Here is a 17,762-nt window from a genome sequence, read left to right as displayed (position 1 = left end):
GGAAAGCATAATATACCAAACATCTGTTTCACTTCAAGATACAATATTAATTTGAACAAAGCATGCTGCAAAATATTATAAAAAAAAAAAAAAAAATAATTAAATTAGACAATAGAAATTTTTAATTTTAGCCTCCACCAGGGGTCGCTTAAATTAAATTCAAGAAAGTAGGTTTAGTGTTTTAGAAACTACATTTACAAACGAAACTTTGTTCAACAGTTTAAAAAGATTGTACAACCAAAGCTTTCTTTCAGCAGAAATGAAACTTGGGCTTTACCCTATTTCCAGTTTTAAAGAAAAGTGATATTAAAATTTGTTTACAATTCAGTCACTAAATGTAACAACCCTTGCACAACCAGTTTTCAACTAATCAGATGTAATGTTAGGTCATAGGGTTCTATTTTTATAGCCTATATATGAGAACATTTCATAATAAATAAAAACTTTGCTGTTCATATTTTAGGATTTTATTTTTTTCAGTTCAGAGGGTGATTTTTCACAACGTAAGAGGCTACAAGTACACAACAAAATTTTTCTTTTCATACAAAACTGATTTTTCATGATCATTTAATTGAGCATAGGAGCAAAATTAACAGGAGACAAATCTAGAAAAAAAAAAAAAGATTATTGGAAAAAGTTTAGGCAATTCAGTTCACAAGTTGATGAAATATGGAAGATGAATGAATTTCAATTTAAATAAAAAACAAAACAATGGTTGTAAAAAATTAGACAAGCTTATACTTTAGATTCACAGCCTTTAATTTGTGTCATATTCAACACATTATCTATCCTTACTGATAAAGGTCCATTAAGAGAATTCCATTATCCAGAATTCCTGTGGGTTGCCTTCAGTAAAATAAAAAATATATATGATAGTGACTAGAATTATGGGAAGTAGTGGTCGGTGATATCAAAATGACAGCACGTGAAACTAATATCTTGAGAAACAAAATCATTACACATGAAACTGCTTCAAAATATTGAAGTGTGATCCCTGTTTACAAAACTGCAGTTTTAAAAAAACCATCCTTTGGCTCAGTTGTCAGCTGATGGAAGTCAGGCTTCTCATGACTTTAGCATTGTGAAACTGAAACGGTAGATGTAGAAAACGTTTGCTTTTATCAGCGAATACCACTTTTTAAATCTCTATACGATCAGTCTTCCTTCCTTTTCTGCGTTTTTCTACAGCAGCGTCTCCAGCACAGCGCGCAGCATTTAAACGTTACTAGAGTTACAATCAGTACAATAAAGAGCAGAAAGCCAATCACATCCAGACTGTGGTACTGAAGCCAGTTGAGGTCATGGGCAGCAGGTCTCAGATGATCGGCCCCCTTGTGTCTCATAACAAACTCTGTCCAGTACACCGCGAGATCCAAGGGCTGCATGGGACGGTCATTGTGTATGGCCGACAGCTTCTCCATTTTTTGCTTATAGCTACAGGAGACAGCAAGAGAGATGCATTGAGATTATGAAAAAAAAAAAAAAAAGAGACGTGAAAAAATGATGTTTCAAACAGTCACCTGCTGTCATTAATAACTGCGTTGAGAGCATCGACCAGTGTTTGTGCAGTGATGTCATGGATGCTGAGGATCACTCCCACACCTCGAGTCGCCATGCGGTGCACGTTGTCACCCTGGTCACCAAAGAGGGGAATCATAACCATGGGAACACCATGACAGATGCCCTCGTAGATTCCATGCGTACCACCATGAGTGATAAAGGCTCTTGCTTTGGGATGACCTTTAATAAATGACATGAGTTAAAGTCACTTATTGCTTTTGACAGGACTAAGTGGCTGGTATATACAGCAGATGATGATGATGATGATGATAAAGGCAGTGTTAAAGGGATAGTTCACCTGAAAATAAGTATTCTGTCATCATTTACTCACCCTCAAGTTGTTCCAAACCATTATGAATGTCTTTCTTCTGCTGAACACAAAAGAAGATAGTTTGAAGAATATGGGTAACCAAACAGTTAATGGACCCCATTGACTCCTATAATATGGGGGAAAAAAATAGGGGTCCATCAACTGTTTAGTTACCCATATTCTTCAAACTATCTTCTTTTGTGATGACAGAATTTTCATTTTTTTTTTTATTTAAATTTTAAATTTATTTTTAAAATCTTTTACATTAATTAATTGATTTACTTTTTTGGGTATTTAAACCTTATAATAAACTTTTAGGACTGAAAAATGTAAAACAAGAAGAAGTTAAAATAAAACAAATATTCTTAGCAAATAAACAAGTTGTCGTATAAAGAAAATTCTAAGTTTCTTAGTTTTTCATATATGTGACCCTGGACCACAAAACCAGTCTTATGTGTAATTTTTTTTTAAAATTGAGATTTATACATCATCTGAAATCTGAATACATAATCTTTCCATTGATGTATGGTTTGTTAGGATAGGACAATATTTGGCCGAGATACAACTATTCGAATATCTGGAATCTGAGGGTGCAGAAAAATCGAAATATTGAGAAAATCTCCTTTAAAGTTGTTCATTTCTATTGGCGATAGTGCTTCATCCATTCACAAAAATAAATGTTTTATATATTTAAGGTGGGAAATGTACAAAATATCTTCATGGAACATGATCTTTACTTAATATCCTAATGATTTTTGGCATAAAAGAAAAATCTATAATTTTGACCCATACAAAGTTTTGTTGGCTATTGCCACAAATATACCCGTGCAACATAAGACTGGTTTTGTGATCCAGGGTCACATATTCACTTTTGCGTCAATTCAACTTCTCACTCAAAGTGTTGTGGTGATCATATAATTTGTAATAAAAAAGTAGCCTTAGACCTTTGGATCCCACTGTATAATGCTTCACTTTGAACTGTTCAGTAGTATGTCATTTATTGATCTTTGCAGGTGAATTTCAAGAGATCAACAGGTGTACAGCCTAGAGCAGTGGTTCTCAATTCCAGTCCTCGGGACCCCTTGCTCTGCACATTTTGTATGTCTCTCTTATCTGACACACTCAGTTCAGTTCATGGAGTCTCTCCTAATGAGCTGATGATCTGGTTCAGGTGTGTTAAATAAGAGAGACATACAAAATGTGCAGAGCAGCGGGTCCCGAGGACTGGAATTGAGAACCACTGGCCTAGAGCACCCTTTTGATTTAAAAATGCCCAGAATTTATATAGCTGACAAATTGCTCATTGGTCCAGCATCAGTGTTAATATAACCACAGTTAATAGGATTAGCTAACATTATGAGTCTGAATGGGTTCTGCTCTCCAGTCATTGCAATCATACCTGACATGCCAGACAAATTAAATACTTTACACAGCTTGTTTAACAAAAGCTGCTTCTGTGTTCTCGGTTTAATGATCCATGTTGTAGCTGGAATCTGTGGTTGGCTGATCCTTAACTAATCACACAAGGGATAAGCCAAGTGAATCCCTGGATTTCACAATAATAAATGACATGTAGTTGCAAAGTTACTTATAGTTAGTAGAATGTCTAAAGTATAGACAATTGAAATAAAGTGTTTAAAAAAAAAGAAAAAGAAAAGAAAAGTCATTCCACAAAAGTCGTATATATTACACAATTATTTGGTTCCATAGATCTGCAAATAGGTTTCTAGATCTGTACTTCCCTATTGATTATTAAAACAGAGCCATACTTTCGGCTGCAGAAGAATTTCAACAACATATACAAAGCATTAAATTAGCAAATTAAATGTTGTATGGTATGGGAAAAGTGCTTTAAGGTACTCATTGCGCAGCTAAAAGAAAAATAAACCTACACCTGGATGTACAATATATGTAAGCTTAGCATAAACAACACCAAAAAACCCAGAGAAACTCACCAAGTAAGTCATTCTGTGGAAGCCACTTCATCAGCTTAACGTTTTCAGGGACATTATCAGGGATCTCACCCGTATACCGCCACAGAACCTAGAAAAAGTGACATTCAGCACACTATTTTTTTCCAAAGCAACTTACAGTACAATGACTCCAATGACAGTCCTCCTGAAACTACCTTATGGACACGTTATACAATAGTATGCACCAGTAAAATCTCAATCCAGTCCACAGTTGAACCGGGTTACCAGACTTTAACTACTAGAAGTACCCTTTGTAATAATTTTAATGCAAGTATGTGGACACTTATGCTATATAATGCTATAAAATCAGTATATTTATATCAAGCCAAATGCATCTGCAAACAATTGAGCTGACCTAGCAGAGTAAAGAAAAGGCTAGATAATCACATTTTCGAAGTTTGACAAACAGAAAATATCCAAATACTCTCAAAAATATATGCACTTTTAGAGTTCAGGTTAACTGATTCAATGATTCATTACCAGGTAAAAGTCTTTAAGAAGTGACAGATTCGTGCTTGGTCTAATAAAAAAATACTATACACTCCTGGATAGTGCCAAACCCTCCGTTAAGCACGCATGATAACTTTAATGAGAACAAGATGTTTCTCCCCAGCTATAGCTAAAGCTCTGCGTGCAGCCTCCACTTAGTTTTACACTTTAACACACAGGGAAAACAATTGGGTAAGTGGACTCATAAATCCTCCAATCCTTAGCTGAGAGATGACTGAACATCTGGGATGCTGAAGAGAATAGGCTCAGGTCACGCACCAGCTCTAAAAGCCTGGCATTAGTACATTTGGGTAGTTGAAAGGATTATTTTACACTTTGTTTGAACCAGTTTGAAGTTAAACCAGAATGACTACTATAAGACACTTTGCTTTACAGCTAAGTGATTTCCCCCAGTATGTAGTTTCTGAAATGTATGCCGTTCCAACTTAAATTCTTTCTTACCCTCTGTGGAATCATACTGAAAGCCTTGAAGAAGATGGCAGCTTTTTCTTCTGGCATGGAAGAGATCAGAGAACCCAGACTGAACACCACAATACCATGCTCTCCAGAACCCATGACAAATTCCTCCACCTCCTGTAAAAGACAGACAACAAGCCAAAATTAAGTCATGACACTGTGACATGTATAACTCAACATTGTAAATTAGACATATAGCTGAGAAAAAGTAGACATGTTTGCATTATGTACTCATTACCCTCATTTTATCCCTTATTACACCAAACCATATCTATGTTCATCTGTCTGGTGTCTTTATAGGCTTTATGTGCACACATATTCCACTTTAAGTCATCCACACAAACTGATACAACTTACAATTTATAGTTGTTTTTCTACATGACAGAGGAAAAAAAACAAAGTAATTACACTAGTTTTTAAATCTGACTTGATCTCATTTGAAGAATATACTGCAAGTGATTTCAGAATCTATGCTTTGCACGCATTACAGAATCACATCGTTTCCAGAGTTTTCTGAGCTCAGAATTGATTATTTTGTCAGTAAAAAGAACCTCTGCCTTTGTTTCAGGCCCCACGGAAGGAAGGGTGGCTGACAAGGAAAATAACACAGAGGAAAGCGAAGGAGGAGGTTGCGTGCCAAAGACTACACTGAACACATCATGTTGCCTTAGGTTAACAATGCCCTGGAGAGGGGAGTCATATTACCATGGGTTATGTTTGTATCTGGGAAAACATATTGCATGTTAAGGCTAAGCAACAATGTCAAAACTCAAAAATGGAACCCATATTCCCAGAACCGACACTGACCCCAACCCAAATTTACATATCTTCTTTTCTCCTTAGAAAATCATATCCTAGAACTAATAGTTACTCACTACTGAACATGTTTAAGAAATTATATTAACAACGCATTTATAAAAGGCAAAGACCTCATTGTAAAATGTTATATTTTTAGTATATTTTCTTATCCTGGATAAATATTCTGAATGATCTGATCCAATCTGACCAGTAATGCTGCCCTGAATCATTATCATACACTGATTGTTCATTGGCCAGAGGAGAATTGGCCTCCCGACCGAGCCTGGTTTCTCCCAAGGTCTTTTTTCCCCCCTCTCCATTCTGTCACCTGATGGAGTTTTGGTTCCTTGCCACTGTCGCCTTTGTCACCTTTGGCTTTTGGCTTACTTAGTTGGGGACACTTAATATTCAACATTATTATTGATCTGCCTGCATTGACACCATTATGAGAACTGAACTGAGCTGGACGATGACATCACTGTTTTCTCCAGAGCGGCTATATAAATAAACTAAATGAATAACTTTTTTACAACAAAAATGAACCATCACTGAACTTACTTAAGCTGGACTATGATGCTATTTTCTTCTAGATCAGCTGTACAGCAGAAACAAACTCTGTTGCATTATTTACATGATTCATTATTAATACATTCATTATTACTGTAAAGCTGCTTTGAAACAATCTGTATTGTAAAAAAGCGCTGAATAAATAACGGTGACTTGATTTGACTTATCCTGACCAAATTCAAAAAAGGCACCTCTGGTGACTTACAGCAGAAAGTAAGGCACTCTTCCGACAGTTGATGCCCCCGATGAGGACCATATTTGGCATGAGAGGTCTGGGGAACTCAAATGTAAAATCATATCTAAACAACCAGATAGCTCCGTGGGAGACGATCTCCTGGTACGTCACATCTGCATCCAGGTATCTAGCAGCAAGTTCATCAAAACTGCCGTACATTATTCGACACAGCACCAGCTCCACGCCACTCATGACGAAATTCTGAATGCGCTCTACAAAGGTCATTTTGTCAGTGCTGCCAGACTGAAACCGAGGTACGTAGGATGGAGGAGAAGGACACTGTAAAGCCAAAAAGTCAAGGCCGCAAGGTATGCCACGCAGGAAGTAGACAGCAGGGATACCTAGAGCGGTAGCAATAATAGGTCCACATGGCAGGAAGGGATCGGTGAGCACCACTTCAAAGTTCTCCTCCTTCAGCTTCTGCATTAGAGGTTTGTTGTAAAGCAGTGACTCGCATCCTCGCACCTGCGACTCCGTGAAGTTCATCAGCCGCTCCAATTGGACAATGATGTCCATCATCGCAGGACTACGCTTGAACACCCCCTGCTGAAATCCTTTCAAACTGGTGGACAGCTCCTCTTTGGAGAAGTTCACCGGGAAGGTTTCGGTGCGGAAGAGCTCTGAACTCTGGATCAAGATGTTGGTCTCAGGCACCAGCAAGAGGATGTCATGGCCTCTCTGGGCCAGTTCGGTCGCCAACACCTTCATGCTGAGCCAGTGGCTGCCTTCAACAGGCATGACCATCACCCGACCACCCTCCGCAGGCCTCAGCCAGGCACCCAGCCAGAGCAGCAGCAGCCCTGAACCCAGCCCCCACAACCAACCCTCCTTCAGCATAACTGGGTCTGCCTAAGACCAGACACAAGCACTGAAAGAAAAGGAGAGGAGAAAACTCCTCCTCCAGAAAAAGGGGCTGTGTTTAGACTCTCTCGAGTGTGACTGAGAAACAAGAGAGTGAAAGAACGAACAAGAGACAATGACATTTATCTGTGTTTTTAGTTGCAGATGTTAATCATGCAAATTATGGAAGGCAGTCAGGATGCCATTTCCTGAAAGGGATAACATGCATTTACACAAATCAAATTCTTACAAGAAGAGATAGCACTGTAAAAAAAAAAAAAAAAAAAAATCAACTGGTGTTTTACAAATCTGCGAATTTTATATCCCGTAACCAAATGCCAACATTGTTCATTACAGTTCTGAGACTGAGGTCTTTACACACTTAAAAGCAGAACCCCTACTTTGTACACATCCAAATACATCACAGCTCTTTGGCGGGGATAACTATGGATTTAGTATTTCACATCTGAAACCATTCCTAAGTAAAGTAAGACAACTCAAAGACTAAGTTACAAGCAGCTGAATAAACTCAAGAGCATAAGGAGGAAGCAATGTAACTCCCACCAGCACCTCCCCCTTCCCCTCAAACCCAGCTCGCGTGAGAAGTTTGCCACTCCTTTGCTTTCAATCTCCTCGTGTTCGAGAGATAGCGTGACTAACAATATACCCCCACATGCTTTTTAAATAGCATTCCATAACATTAATATCCACATAGGTTATTTTGCCAACAAAGAAAAACAAACTTTTTTTTTTTTTCAAGAAAGACATTAAAAGTGAGGATTACTGCAGTATAGTTCTCTCATGGTCTCCTGTTTAAGAGACTATAATCCATCGACTGATTTTATATAAACCCTCGATTATCTTGTTATTTTTTTCAAAAAGCAGTAGCAACAGCAAAGTTCTTGGTAACACTTCAGAATACTGTTGTTCCGTCATTAATGAATAACTATACAGGAACAAATTAGTAAGGCAATATTAACACTCTAGTAACTACTATTTACTAAAAAGAAACTGATTAAACAATTAAGTAAAAGTGCTCAAAAGTGGAGTCATTGTAAGATTTGGAGGCAAAATCTTTCTTTTTTGACCTCATACATGTCCTGATGAAATCTTTTTAAGACTTACTGTATGCACGAATTACACTAGCCGTAATCTGATTCTACCAACTAACACACACAAATTCCAAGCGCATAAAATACTGCTAAATTACAACAAAGTAACCCAGTAAGATCCACTGACCCAGTCAGCCACATGCAAAATCATACAAAAGCAATTGCTGGTTACCATTATGTCTCAACAGTAATCATCCCCACCCAGCTACGCTAAGGGAATACAACACTAACATGAACTGATGTTTATCTCTTTAGGACTATATGCAATTATGACAGAGAGAACAGTGACACCTGCAGTCATTTTATGAAACAAGAAAATTCTGTGTGAGGAAAAATGGTATCAACAACAATACCACTTGGTGTGCCGTGTTGTACTGCACAGAGTGATTAAATAAAATGAGTATTCGCGAAGGGTACAGGCAAAAAACATTTATTTTACCAAAAGAGTGCCTGATGATCATGCATGCAACACTAGTCTATCGTATGTATGTGCTTATGCATTTGCCCCTGGAAGGCCAGAGAATATAGTAACTGCTGCAAATCATTACATAGTCTCGACTTATCACCTACTGAAGGGCAATACGAATTTAACCCATAGCCTACAATTAAAATATGCTTTGTCACTGAAATAATGTTTACAACACACACATGGCTTAGTCTGCTGTCTTTGCTGCCTTACCTGTTCATGCATTGTTGTGTGACGTACATTTATACTGTTGAGGCAAAAACAAGTAACTAACAAAATAGCATCAGGCATAAGAGACATCAGGATTCAAATTGTCCTTAAAAGGTATTTATTCTTGCAAGAATAGTTCCCAGTCCATCCACAGTCCAGCTGCAGGCGGAGTGAGACCCAGAGCAGAGGTTGGCCAGCATTTTTATAATGTTATCTCTTGTCACCCTTCACAGCACAAGGAACAAAAGGGACCCCCCTTGACCCCTCCCCAGCACGGGAATCTCCTTATCTCTGAAATCTCACACACACACACCCTGCAGCTGTATCAATATCATAAAAGAAACTCAAAATACAGCCAAAGAACGCATGGCATTCGTTTGTTAAATCGTTGAAAATAAAATACAAAGAAAAGATGAATTTTCCCACAACAATACCTAATATTTTATAGTTTAAAATGAATAGGTTAACACATGGACTTCTCTGTTTTGAACAAGTTTTTTTTAGTGACTATTCTCAAATACAAGTAACAACCAGATAGAGAAAATCTAAGACCCTAGCAATGAATGACTTAAGTATGAAGTCCAACTCTTCTTTTGCCTTCTTTTAATTGGCTGAGATCCTAGGACCTTTGTGACCCTTTCCAGTCTGGGTTCACCCTCAAATAATTAAGTGTTTTTGAAAATGCATTAGTTTTACATAGTATATTCTCACAATGTGACTCTCAAATGTTGTGAATATTCTACATTTCAAAACATTTATCAGGAAAAGTTTACCATTTCATCATATGATTTAGACGGAGTTACACTAGTCTCACCTTTTTCAGTGGGTTCCTAATTCCATCTATCAGGATCATGTAGGGATCTCCAGTAGGGATTGCCCTGGGGTTGTCAATTGATGAATATGTTTGGTCAATGTCGGGTTGAACAACTCCAGCTCATACGAGACTGGAAATGTCTTTGTGATGTTCATAAGTGTTTGCCTGGACCTAAACGCATACTGATCTCTGGAATCACCACAATCACAAGTGTCCAGTGACTTCCATCCATTGGTACCACTCACAGCTTCCCAGTCCAACTGCTCTTCCCAGACGGGATCTGGTCCGACGCTGCACAACAGACTATAATGATCACTAGACATAAAACTGGTAGAGCTTAACGTTGATACTTGAACTATGTTCAAAGATACAACCAAAGATGCAACACATTCACGTATTAGCGGTTTAGTTGATTTATGGATTTCCTAAAGAGCTTATTTTCTAGTCTGTCACCCAAGGCAAACAGTGGCTTCTCAAAACAAAGGGATACTCTTTGTACCACCTTAGGATACCTCAGCTTTGACCTCTTGGTTGACCAAAATATCAGTCTGCAAGAGCAAAGGCTTCAAGATGCTCACAGGATGCAGAACACATTGATGAAAATACATACTGTGAGTTTTGTGTGAAGAATTTTGGGACGTAAGACACAGACACTGGGCATGCTGCGGTGGTCGAGTCTAATCTGCAGTCTGCAATCTAATACATTAATACCAAATACTAAATTCTGATTGGTTGTCAGAAATGTTGTTCCAGGACCAACAAGGATGTTGCTACAGAAACATGTAGAAGCCACATTCACCCAAAATGACCCTGGTAATGAATTACGTAGGTTCAGAGTCCCACTCGTCTTTTGTTTCTTTTACCACCCTTTCTAGTCTGGGTTCACCTGCAGATACTGTAGTGACTTTAAATATGGTTTAGTTTAAATCACACAATACGAGTCCTGAGGGTTGTGAATATTCTACATTCTAATACATTCATCTGGCCTTTTTGAAACATTTACCTTTTCATCACCTCATTTAGACAGTTTCTAGGTCACATACTGTAAGATTTGATTGTAGATATCCAGTATACTTGAAGATAAGTGCCTCAGACCTCTAAGTATCATGTGACAAGCATAGGTGATGCTCACCTTCGTCAGTGGGTTCTTAATTTCACAGTTAATTCCTCCTATGAGATGCATGTTGGGCATCAGGGGTTTGGGGAACTCCAGGGTGAAATCATACCGCATTAACCAGACAGCTCCAGTGCTCAGGATCTCAGCCATGCTCACATCTCTCTGCAGGAAGTTGGATGCCACTTCCTCAAAGGACCAGTAAAAAACCTTACATCCTAGTGGTTCCAGCATGCTCACAAGAATGTTCAAAACACGCTGACCAAAAGACATGCGGTCTGAGTTTTGTGTAAAGAAACGTGGGATATATGAAGGAGGTTCTGGACAGGCTGTGGCCACAGCATCAAGGCCACATGGCAATCCCCTTAACATGTACACCGCAGGTACGGAAAGATTAAGTGCCAATATGGGCCCCGTTGGTAAGGCAGGATCGGTTAAAACAGCATCAAAGTTTTGTTCTCTCAGAAACTCTATAAGCTCCTGGCTCTTGAAAAGACTTTCGCTTGTAGAGGCCATTAGGTTAAACATCTTTAACATATTTCCCACTATTGAAGTCACACTCTCCAGTAGGGATTTCCCCGAGGTTGTCAATTCACGAACTTGCTCGGTCACTATCTCATTAATCAACTCCAGCTCGTATGGGACCGTAAATGTCTTTGTGATGTAGTGTTTGCCTGGACCCAAACGCATACTGATCTCTGGAATCACCACAATCACTGTGTGACCTCTGCGTCCCATCTCTTCTGCCACGGCCTTCACTCCTGTCCAGTGACTTCCATCCATTGGCACCACTAACAGCTTCCCAGTCCAACTGCTCTTCCCAGACGGACTCTGGTCCAGCGCTGCACAACTGATTATACTGATCACTAGACATAAAATCACTGTTAAGCGCATGTTTCTAGACATAAATTCTTCTCCTGACATCGAGAGCCTCTGTGTGCCTGTGTGTCTCCCTATGTGCAAATATATCAACTGACTGCTTTCGCAACTTATTATCAGATAGATAGCAAGCAAACTGCTTTCCAGCTTGCTAGTGGCTAGACATATGATCTGGGAGGAACTATTATTTTTTTTAAAGGGTTGGTTGAGTATGATTTCACTTTTCTAACTTTAGTTAGTGTGTAATGTTGCTTTTTGAGCATAAACAACATCTGCAAAGTTACAACGCTCAAAGTTCAAAGCAAAGGGAGATATTTGCTTTTAAAGAAATCGTTTTTTAAGGACTACAACAAACGGCTGGTAGGGACTACACGACATTCCTCCAGGGTTAGTGACATCACCAACCCTAAAATTTAAACCCCGTCCCCGGGAAAACGCAGTCTATGTTGAGAAGAGGAAGAGTTGTTGTAGTCAAGTACATTTGTGAGTCAGCTCAAACTGTAGCATCTGTCATTTCACATGCAATAGAAAGTCACTCTGTGTGCATCTCACAACAGTTCCAATATGAGCGATTTATAGATTAACATGACAGAATATGCTAATTGAAGATAGTTAACTCCACATCAGCAACATAAATTCATCAACTAACCATTCAGAGACGTCCTGTTGCATTATACGTGTTGTCACTTCTTCTTGAGTCTCTCCATCTTTGTCTGACTCCGTTTAAACATAAAAGGCAGAACAGTTTCTGTCATTTTAGTGTGTGTCTGCATGAGGTAATCAGAGCTGCTAACACACGAGCTCTTGAAACCCCGCCCTCTGTGTCGGGAGCAGCAGCATATTTGCATTTAAAGGGCCAGATACAAAAGGGGTGTTTTTGCTAACCCTCAAAATGTGACAACTTTAACATGCTATATAAAAATATATGTGGGGTATTTTGAGCTAAAACTTCACACACACACACACACACTGGGAACATCAGAGATTTATTTTACATCTTGTGAAAAGGGCATTATACCACCCCTTTAAAAACTATTTAAACACATTCATGGTATTACAATAAACAAAGCTCTCCAGTGTCTTTTTACAAAAAAATGAGAAGGCTTAACTTAATATTTAGCTTGTAGTTAGCAAGCAATCATAACTGGTTAAAAATGTGTCAGTGTCAAAAGACCTTCACTGGCAGTGTTGTTGATCCTTGGACTGTCCAAAAATGCAACCAAGCCATGTTCATTTAGTAGCAGTTTAGCAGGTTAATTAATCTCCTATATCCTAACTTATCATAAACAAACAGTTGCCTCTCAAGCCAAATGATACTCTTTGGTCCTCCTGAGGAAGACTGTAAATCAACTCAGCTTTAACCTCTGAGTTGAACACAGAGTATCAGCAAAAAAAAAGAAAAAAAAAGAAGATTTTATACAAAACGCAATAATTCTAATAAACAAGGCTGAAACACACCGGGATTCTTATTTTGTAATGTCTATGCTTTACTACTTCATGCAGCTCATTCAAACAGACGAGGGATAAAACATGCACTCTTACAACCATCTACAACAGTGTTTTTCAACTCCAGTCCTCGGGATTCACCTCACAGAATGTTTTAGATGTCTCCCTATTTAACAAGCTGATGAGATGAATCAGGTGTTTAATTAGCGAGACATCCAAAATATTCTGGAAGGTGGGTCTCCTGGACTGGAGTTGAGAAACACTGATCTACAACCTATTACAAAGTAAAAACATAATTCATCAACAGCAGATCATAAGCAATGGCTTGGTATAAACACGCAGTATTGATTGTGAATTGCTCTGAAACAGCGAGAACATGCAGTGCTCACATCAATTTCATCATTGCATTTTGAAGTTTAATAATCAATTAGGCTGTATGGTGATTCCTGTTTTCTCGTGCCCAAATTTTAGACTTCTTAAAATGTAAGTTATTCGTTTTGTTATACCATTTGAGATATTCAAGATTTTTTTTTTGCATTAAATTTGATCAAACTTAATTTAAGACTTTATACAAACCCACAGATACCCTGTGACTAATATATCAGTCAGCAGAGCAAAGGCTTCAATATTGTCCAAATTTTTGCAAGCTGTGGCAGTCAAGTTTAGTCCAATAAGTATCACAATAAGTCAAGTCTTGATTTTGCAGAGTAGGCATGTTGGGTCAACAGGTTTTGGAAGAAAAAAAGTTCCAACTTTTATCCCTACTCCTAACCATATAAACTACAGGAAAATAATACTGTAGGCTGTTAAGAATGGTGTACATGCCCCCTAAATCATGCCCCCATTTATCATGTCCTGAAAACTTGACCTGTTCATTACCTATTTTAGTCTGTTTCTAGTCATGTAGCATACAAATTTGATTGTAGACATCTAGTATACTTGCAGTTAAGTGCCTCGAATCTCTAAGTATCATGTGACAAGCATAGGTGATGCTCACCTTCGTCAGTGGGTTCTTCATTTCACAGTTAATTCCTCCTATGAGATGCATGTTGGGCATCAGGGGTTTGGGGAACTCCAGGGTGAAATCATACCGCATTAACCAGACAGCTCCAGTGCTCAGGATCTCAGCCAGGCTCACATCTCTCTGCAGGAAGTTGGATGCCACTTCCTCAAAGGACCAGTAAACAACCTTACATACTAGTGGATCCAGCATGCTCACAAGAATGTTCATCACACGCTGACCAAAAGACATGCGGTCTGAGTTTTGTGTAAAGAAACGTGGGCTATATGAAGGAGGGTCCGGACGGGCTGTGGCTGCAGCATCGCATGGCAATCCCCTTAACATGTACACCGCAGGTACGGAAAGATTAAGTGCCAATATGGGCCCCATTGGTAGGGCAGGATCGGTTAAAACAGCATCAAAGTTTTGTTCTCTCAGAAACTCTATAAGTTCCTGGTTTTTAAACAGACTTTCAGTTGTAGAGGCCATTAGGTTAAATATCTTTTTAAAAAAGTCCACCTTTGAAGTCACACTCTTCAATAGGGATTTCCCTGGTGCTGTCAATTCACGAACATGGTCCACCATTATTTGGTTGAATAGATCTTGCCCATATGAGACTGGAAATGTCTTTGTGATGTAGTGTTTGCCTGGACCCAAACGCATACTGATCTCTGGAATCACCACAATCACTGTGTGACCTCTGCGTCCCATCTCTTCTGCCACGGCCTTCACTCCTGTCCAGTGACTTCCATCCATTGGCACCACTAACAGCTTCCCAGTCCAACTGCTTTTCCCAGACTGACTGGTTCAGCGCTGCACAACTGCCTGTGCCTATACTGATCACTAGACATAAAATTGCAATGAAGTGCATCTTTCTAGCCAAAAGTACTTTAAAAAGACTGACGTTGTGAAGCTTTAAAAGCTTGTGACACCTTGTGTCCGTTTGTCTCACTATATGTGCAAATATATCAGCTGGTTGCTTTTGCAATTTACGATCAAATAATCAGCAAGTAGATTGTTTTCCAGCTTTTGAGTGGCTAGATACATGTGGGTTTACAGAGTTTGCCAGTTACACATAGACTTTGCCAGTTACACATAGACTTTGCCAGTTACACATAGACTTTGCTGGTTAATGATTACAATAATAATAGTGTAAACAGAACTTCATTATTGGCAGTTCTAAATGTTTTGATATTTCGACTATGTTCAAAGATGCAACCAATTCACAAAATATATTCAGGCAGTAGAAGTTTAGTTGATTTATGGATTTCCTAAAGAGCTTATTTTCTAATTTACCATCGTAAGAAAGCAGTAGCTTCTCAAGCCAAAATATATCCTTTGAATAGAATGACAGTCTGTATAAAAGATGAGTTAAACTCATCTCTTATAGAGCCTGTTTGTCATTCTAAGCAATCAGAAGCTTCTTAAGGCAAAGAACACTCTTTGTTCCCCCTGATGAAGTGCAAAAATCACCTCAGTGTTAACCTCAAAACCTTAAATTACTGTAAATCTTAAAAGCAACCCTTAAAGGGACAGTTTACCCAAAACTGAAACCTCTTTCATTTACTCACCTTCATGTTTTTCCAAAAATGTATGACTTTTTCTTCTTTGGAACAATAAGATAATAAAAGAGATATTGGAAAAGTGCGATATTTTAAGAAATATACAACTGTAAGTAAACAGTTGAAGCAAACATTTTTGTGTAAGCATCCATTCAAATGTCTGCAAACACATCCCTCCACTCACCTTAATCAGAGGCCTTTTCACGGCACAGTTAATCCCCCCGATTAGAACCATGTTTGGCATCAAGGGTTTAGGAAACTCCAGGATGAAATCATACCGCAGCAGCCATAGAGCTCCACTTTGCAGGATCTCCACCACACTTACATCTCTCTGCAGGAAACGGGAGGCTACATCCTCAGTAGACCAATATATTAGTCTGCAGAGCAAAGGCTCTAGGATGCTCACTAGAACGTTCAGCACACGTTGACGAAAAGACATACGGTCTGAATAGTGTGTAAAGAACCGTGGGATGTAAGATGGAGGGTTTGGGCAGGCTGTGGCCGTCGAGTCTAGTCCGCAGGGTAAGCCTCGCAACATATAGACAGCAGGTAAGGAGAGGTTATAAGCCAGGATGGCACCAGTTGGAACAGTTGGGCTGGTGAGTACCGCATCGAAATTCTGCTTCCTCAGGAAATCCACCAGCTCTTGGTTTAAGAGGAGACTCTCAGCTGTGGCCCTTTGGAAGTCCACAAATTTCCTCATATTACTGATTCTGGTGCTGATCTTCTCCAACAGAGGCTGCTGCTTATTAACCATCACCTCAGCATTTCGAGCTTTGAGTTCATCCAGTTGTTGCTGTCCATATGGAACCGGAAACGTTCTAGTAGTGTAGTGTTTACCAGGTCCTAGCAGTACACTGACCTCTGGAATGACCACCATCACTTTGTGACCCCTGCGGCCCATCTCCTCCGCAACGGCCTTCACACCAGTCCAGTGACTTCCGTCCATGGGCACCACTAAAAGCGAACCAGTCCAACCAGTTTCTCTAGGATGTATCGTCTCTCCCACATCTGCAAAAGCAAGCATGAGGCACCCTACAAATGCAACCAATCTCATCTTTAGGTCTTCATGTTCAAAGGGTGTATTTGAGGAGAGATGCATTCTGCCAATGATTCCTCAAGGTCTTGTGCAGAACTCTCTGTGAATCTCCCCCTTCACTGTATTGAACAAACTGGATCAAGGCTTGTTTTTCTGTGAGAATTCCTTGCAGGATTAGCCTAACCAACTGTGTGATCAGGCCGGGACCACTCTTAAAAGTGAAGCAGAAAGAGAAAAATTTTCAATTTGACACCAGAGCCAATATGTCTCACAAAGACACTGGCAAAAATGTAGGTACAAAGTCCTGCTTATCTTTTTTTTTTTTTTTTCACTGGCTGATATCCCAGGACCTTTGTTACCCTTTCCAGCCTGGGTTAACCTGTAGATAATAAAACTAGATAATGACTTTGAGTTTTAAACTGAGGTTTACATTTTCACACAACGCGAGTGCTGAGGATCGTGAGTATTCTAAATTTCAAACAAACTTATTTACAATTAAAAATTCAAAAGTGATATTTACTGTCGTTACATGTCGAACCCCCGAAATGGGAAAGGGTCAATTGTCAATGGGACAGAAATATTTTTAATATGCATTGCATTTTTTAGGAAGTGTTTTGAAAATGTACTTAGTCTGACCACAGGGTGGTGCAATTGCATCATATGGCAACCAAATCAAATACCCTATCTAGTATCATATGATTACTGGCAGGAGCGGAGCTAAAAAATTATTTATAGGGTGGCAACACCAAAGCAAGGGCCCATGCATAGTTTTTGGGGATTTATGGCCTGACATACACAATTGTGTTCACAAACATAGCATTACCACAAAGTAATCATCTATACTGTTTAAATTTAAAAAACAAAATGTTTA

General features: G+C 39.0%; 2 protein-coding genes across 4 annotated transcripts; both read right to left on the bottom strand.

Annotated features, from left to right (window-relative positions):
- Positions 1-447: 447 nt before the first annotated feature.
- On the bottom strand, positions 448-17,111 carry LOC311282415 (UDP-glucuronosyltransferase-like). Of its 3 annotated transcripts, none has more exons than XM_084396177.1 (5): positions 16,037-17,111; positions 4,795-4,926; positions 3,826-3,913; positions 1,521-1,740; positions 448-1,434 (listed from the first exon to the last, which is right to left on the bottom strand). In XM_084396177.1, exons 1-5 carry the CDS (start codon positions 16,952-16,954, stop codon positions 1,155-1,157), a joined length of 1,638 nt encoding a protein of 545 aa, XP_084252303.1. In that variant the 5' UTR covers positions 16,955-17,111; the 3' UTR covers positions 448-1,154. The 3 variants fall into 3 exon arrangements, with proteins under 3 accessions (XP_084252303.1, XP_084252304.1, XP_084252302.1); XM_084396178.1 differs by lacking the exon at positions 16,037-17,111 and adding an exon at positions 14,288-15,126; XM_084396176.1 differs by lacking the exon at positions 16,037-17,111 and adding an exon at positions 6,380-7,264.
- LOC311282422 (UDP-glucuronosyltransferase 1A6-like) lies at positions 9,907-12,020 on the bottom strand. Its single transcript, XM_084396190.1, has 2 exons — positions 10,984-12,020; positions 9,907-10,142 (listed from the first exon to the last, which is right to left on the bottom strand). The coding sequence occupies exons 1-2, from the start codon at positions 11,887-11,889 to the stop codon at positions 10,056-10,058; spliced, it is 993 nt and encodes a 330-aa protein (XP_084252316.1). The 5' UTR covers positions 11,890-12,020; the 3' UTR covers positions 9,907-10,055.
- Positions 17,112-17,762: the final 651 nt, after the last annotated feature.

The sequence above is a fragment of the Rutilus rutilus genome (assembly GCF_951802725.1).
Source record: "Rutilus rutilus genome assembly, chromosome: 22".
NCBI lineage: Eukaryota > Metazoa > Chordata > Actinopteri > Cypriniformes > Leuciscidae > Rutilus > Rutilus rutilus.
Note: the sequence above shows the minus strand (reverse complement) of the source record. Positions and strands in the feature narration are given on the sequence as shown.

Coding starts and splice junctions, on each gene's coding strand:
- LOC311282422 (XM_084396190.1), bottom strand. CDS start 11,889: ATGTCAGGAGAAGAATTTATGTCTAGAAACATGCGCTTAACAGTGATT. Junction 10,143..10,983: donor TTAAGAACCCACTGACGAAG/GTGAGCATCACC, acceptor TCTGTTGTGCAG/CGTCGGACCAGATCCCGTCT.
- LOC311282415 (XM_084396177.1), bottom strand. CDS start 16,954: ATGCATCTCTCCTCAAATACACCCTTTGAACATGAAGACCTAAAGATG. Junction 1,741..3,825: donor TCCACAGAATGACTTACTTG/GTGAGTTTCTCT, acceptor CATTTATTAAAG/GTCATCCCAAAGCAAGAGCC. Junction 1,435..1,520: donor GCAGTTATTAATGACAGCAG/GTGACTGTTTGA, acceptor TGTCTCCTGTAG/CTATAAGCAAAAAATGGAGA.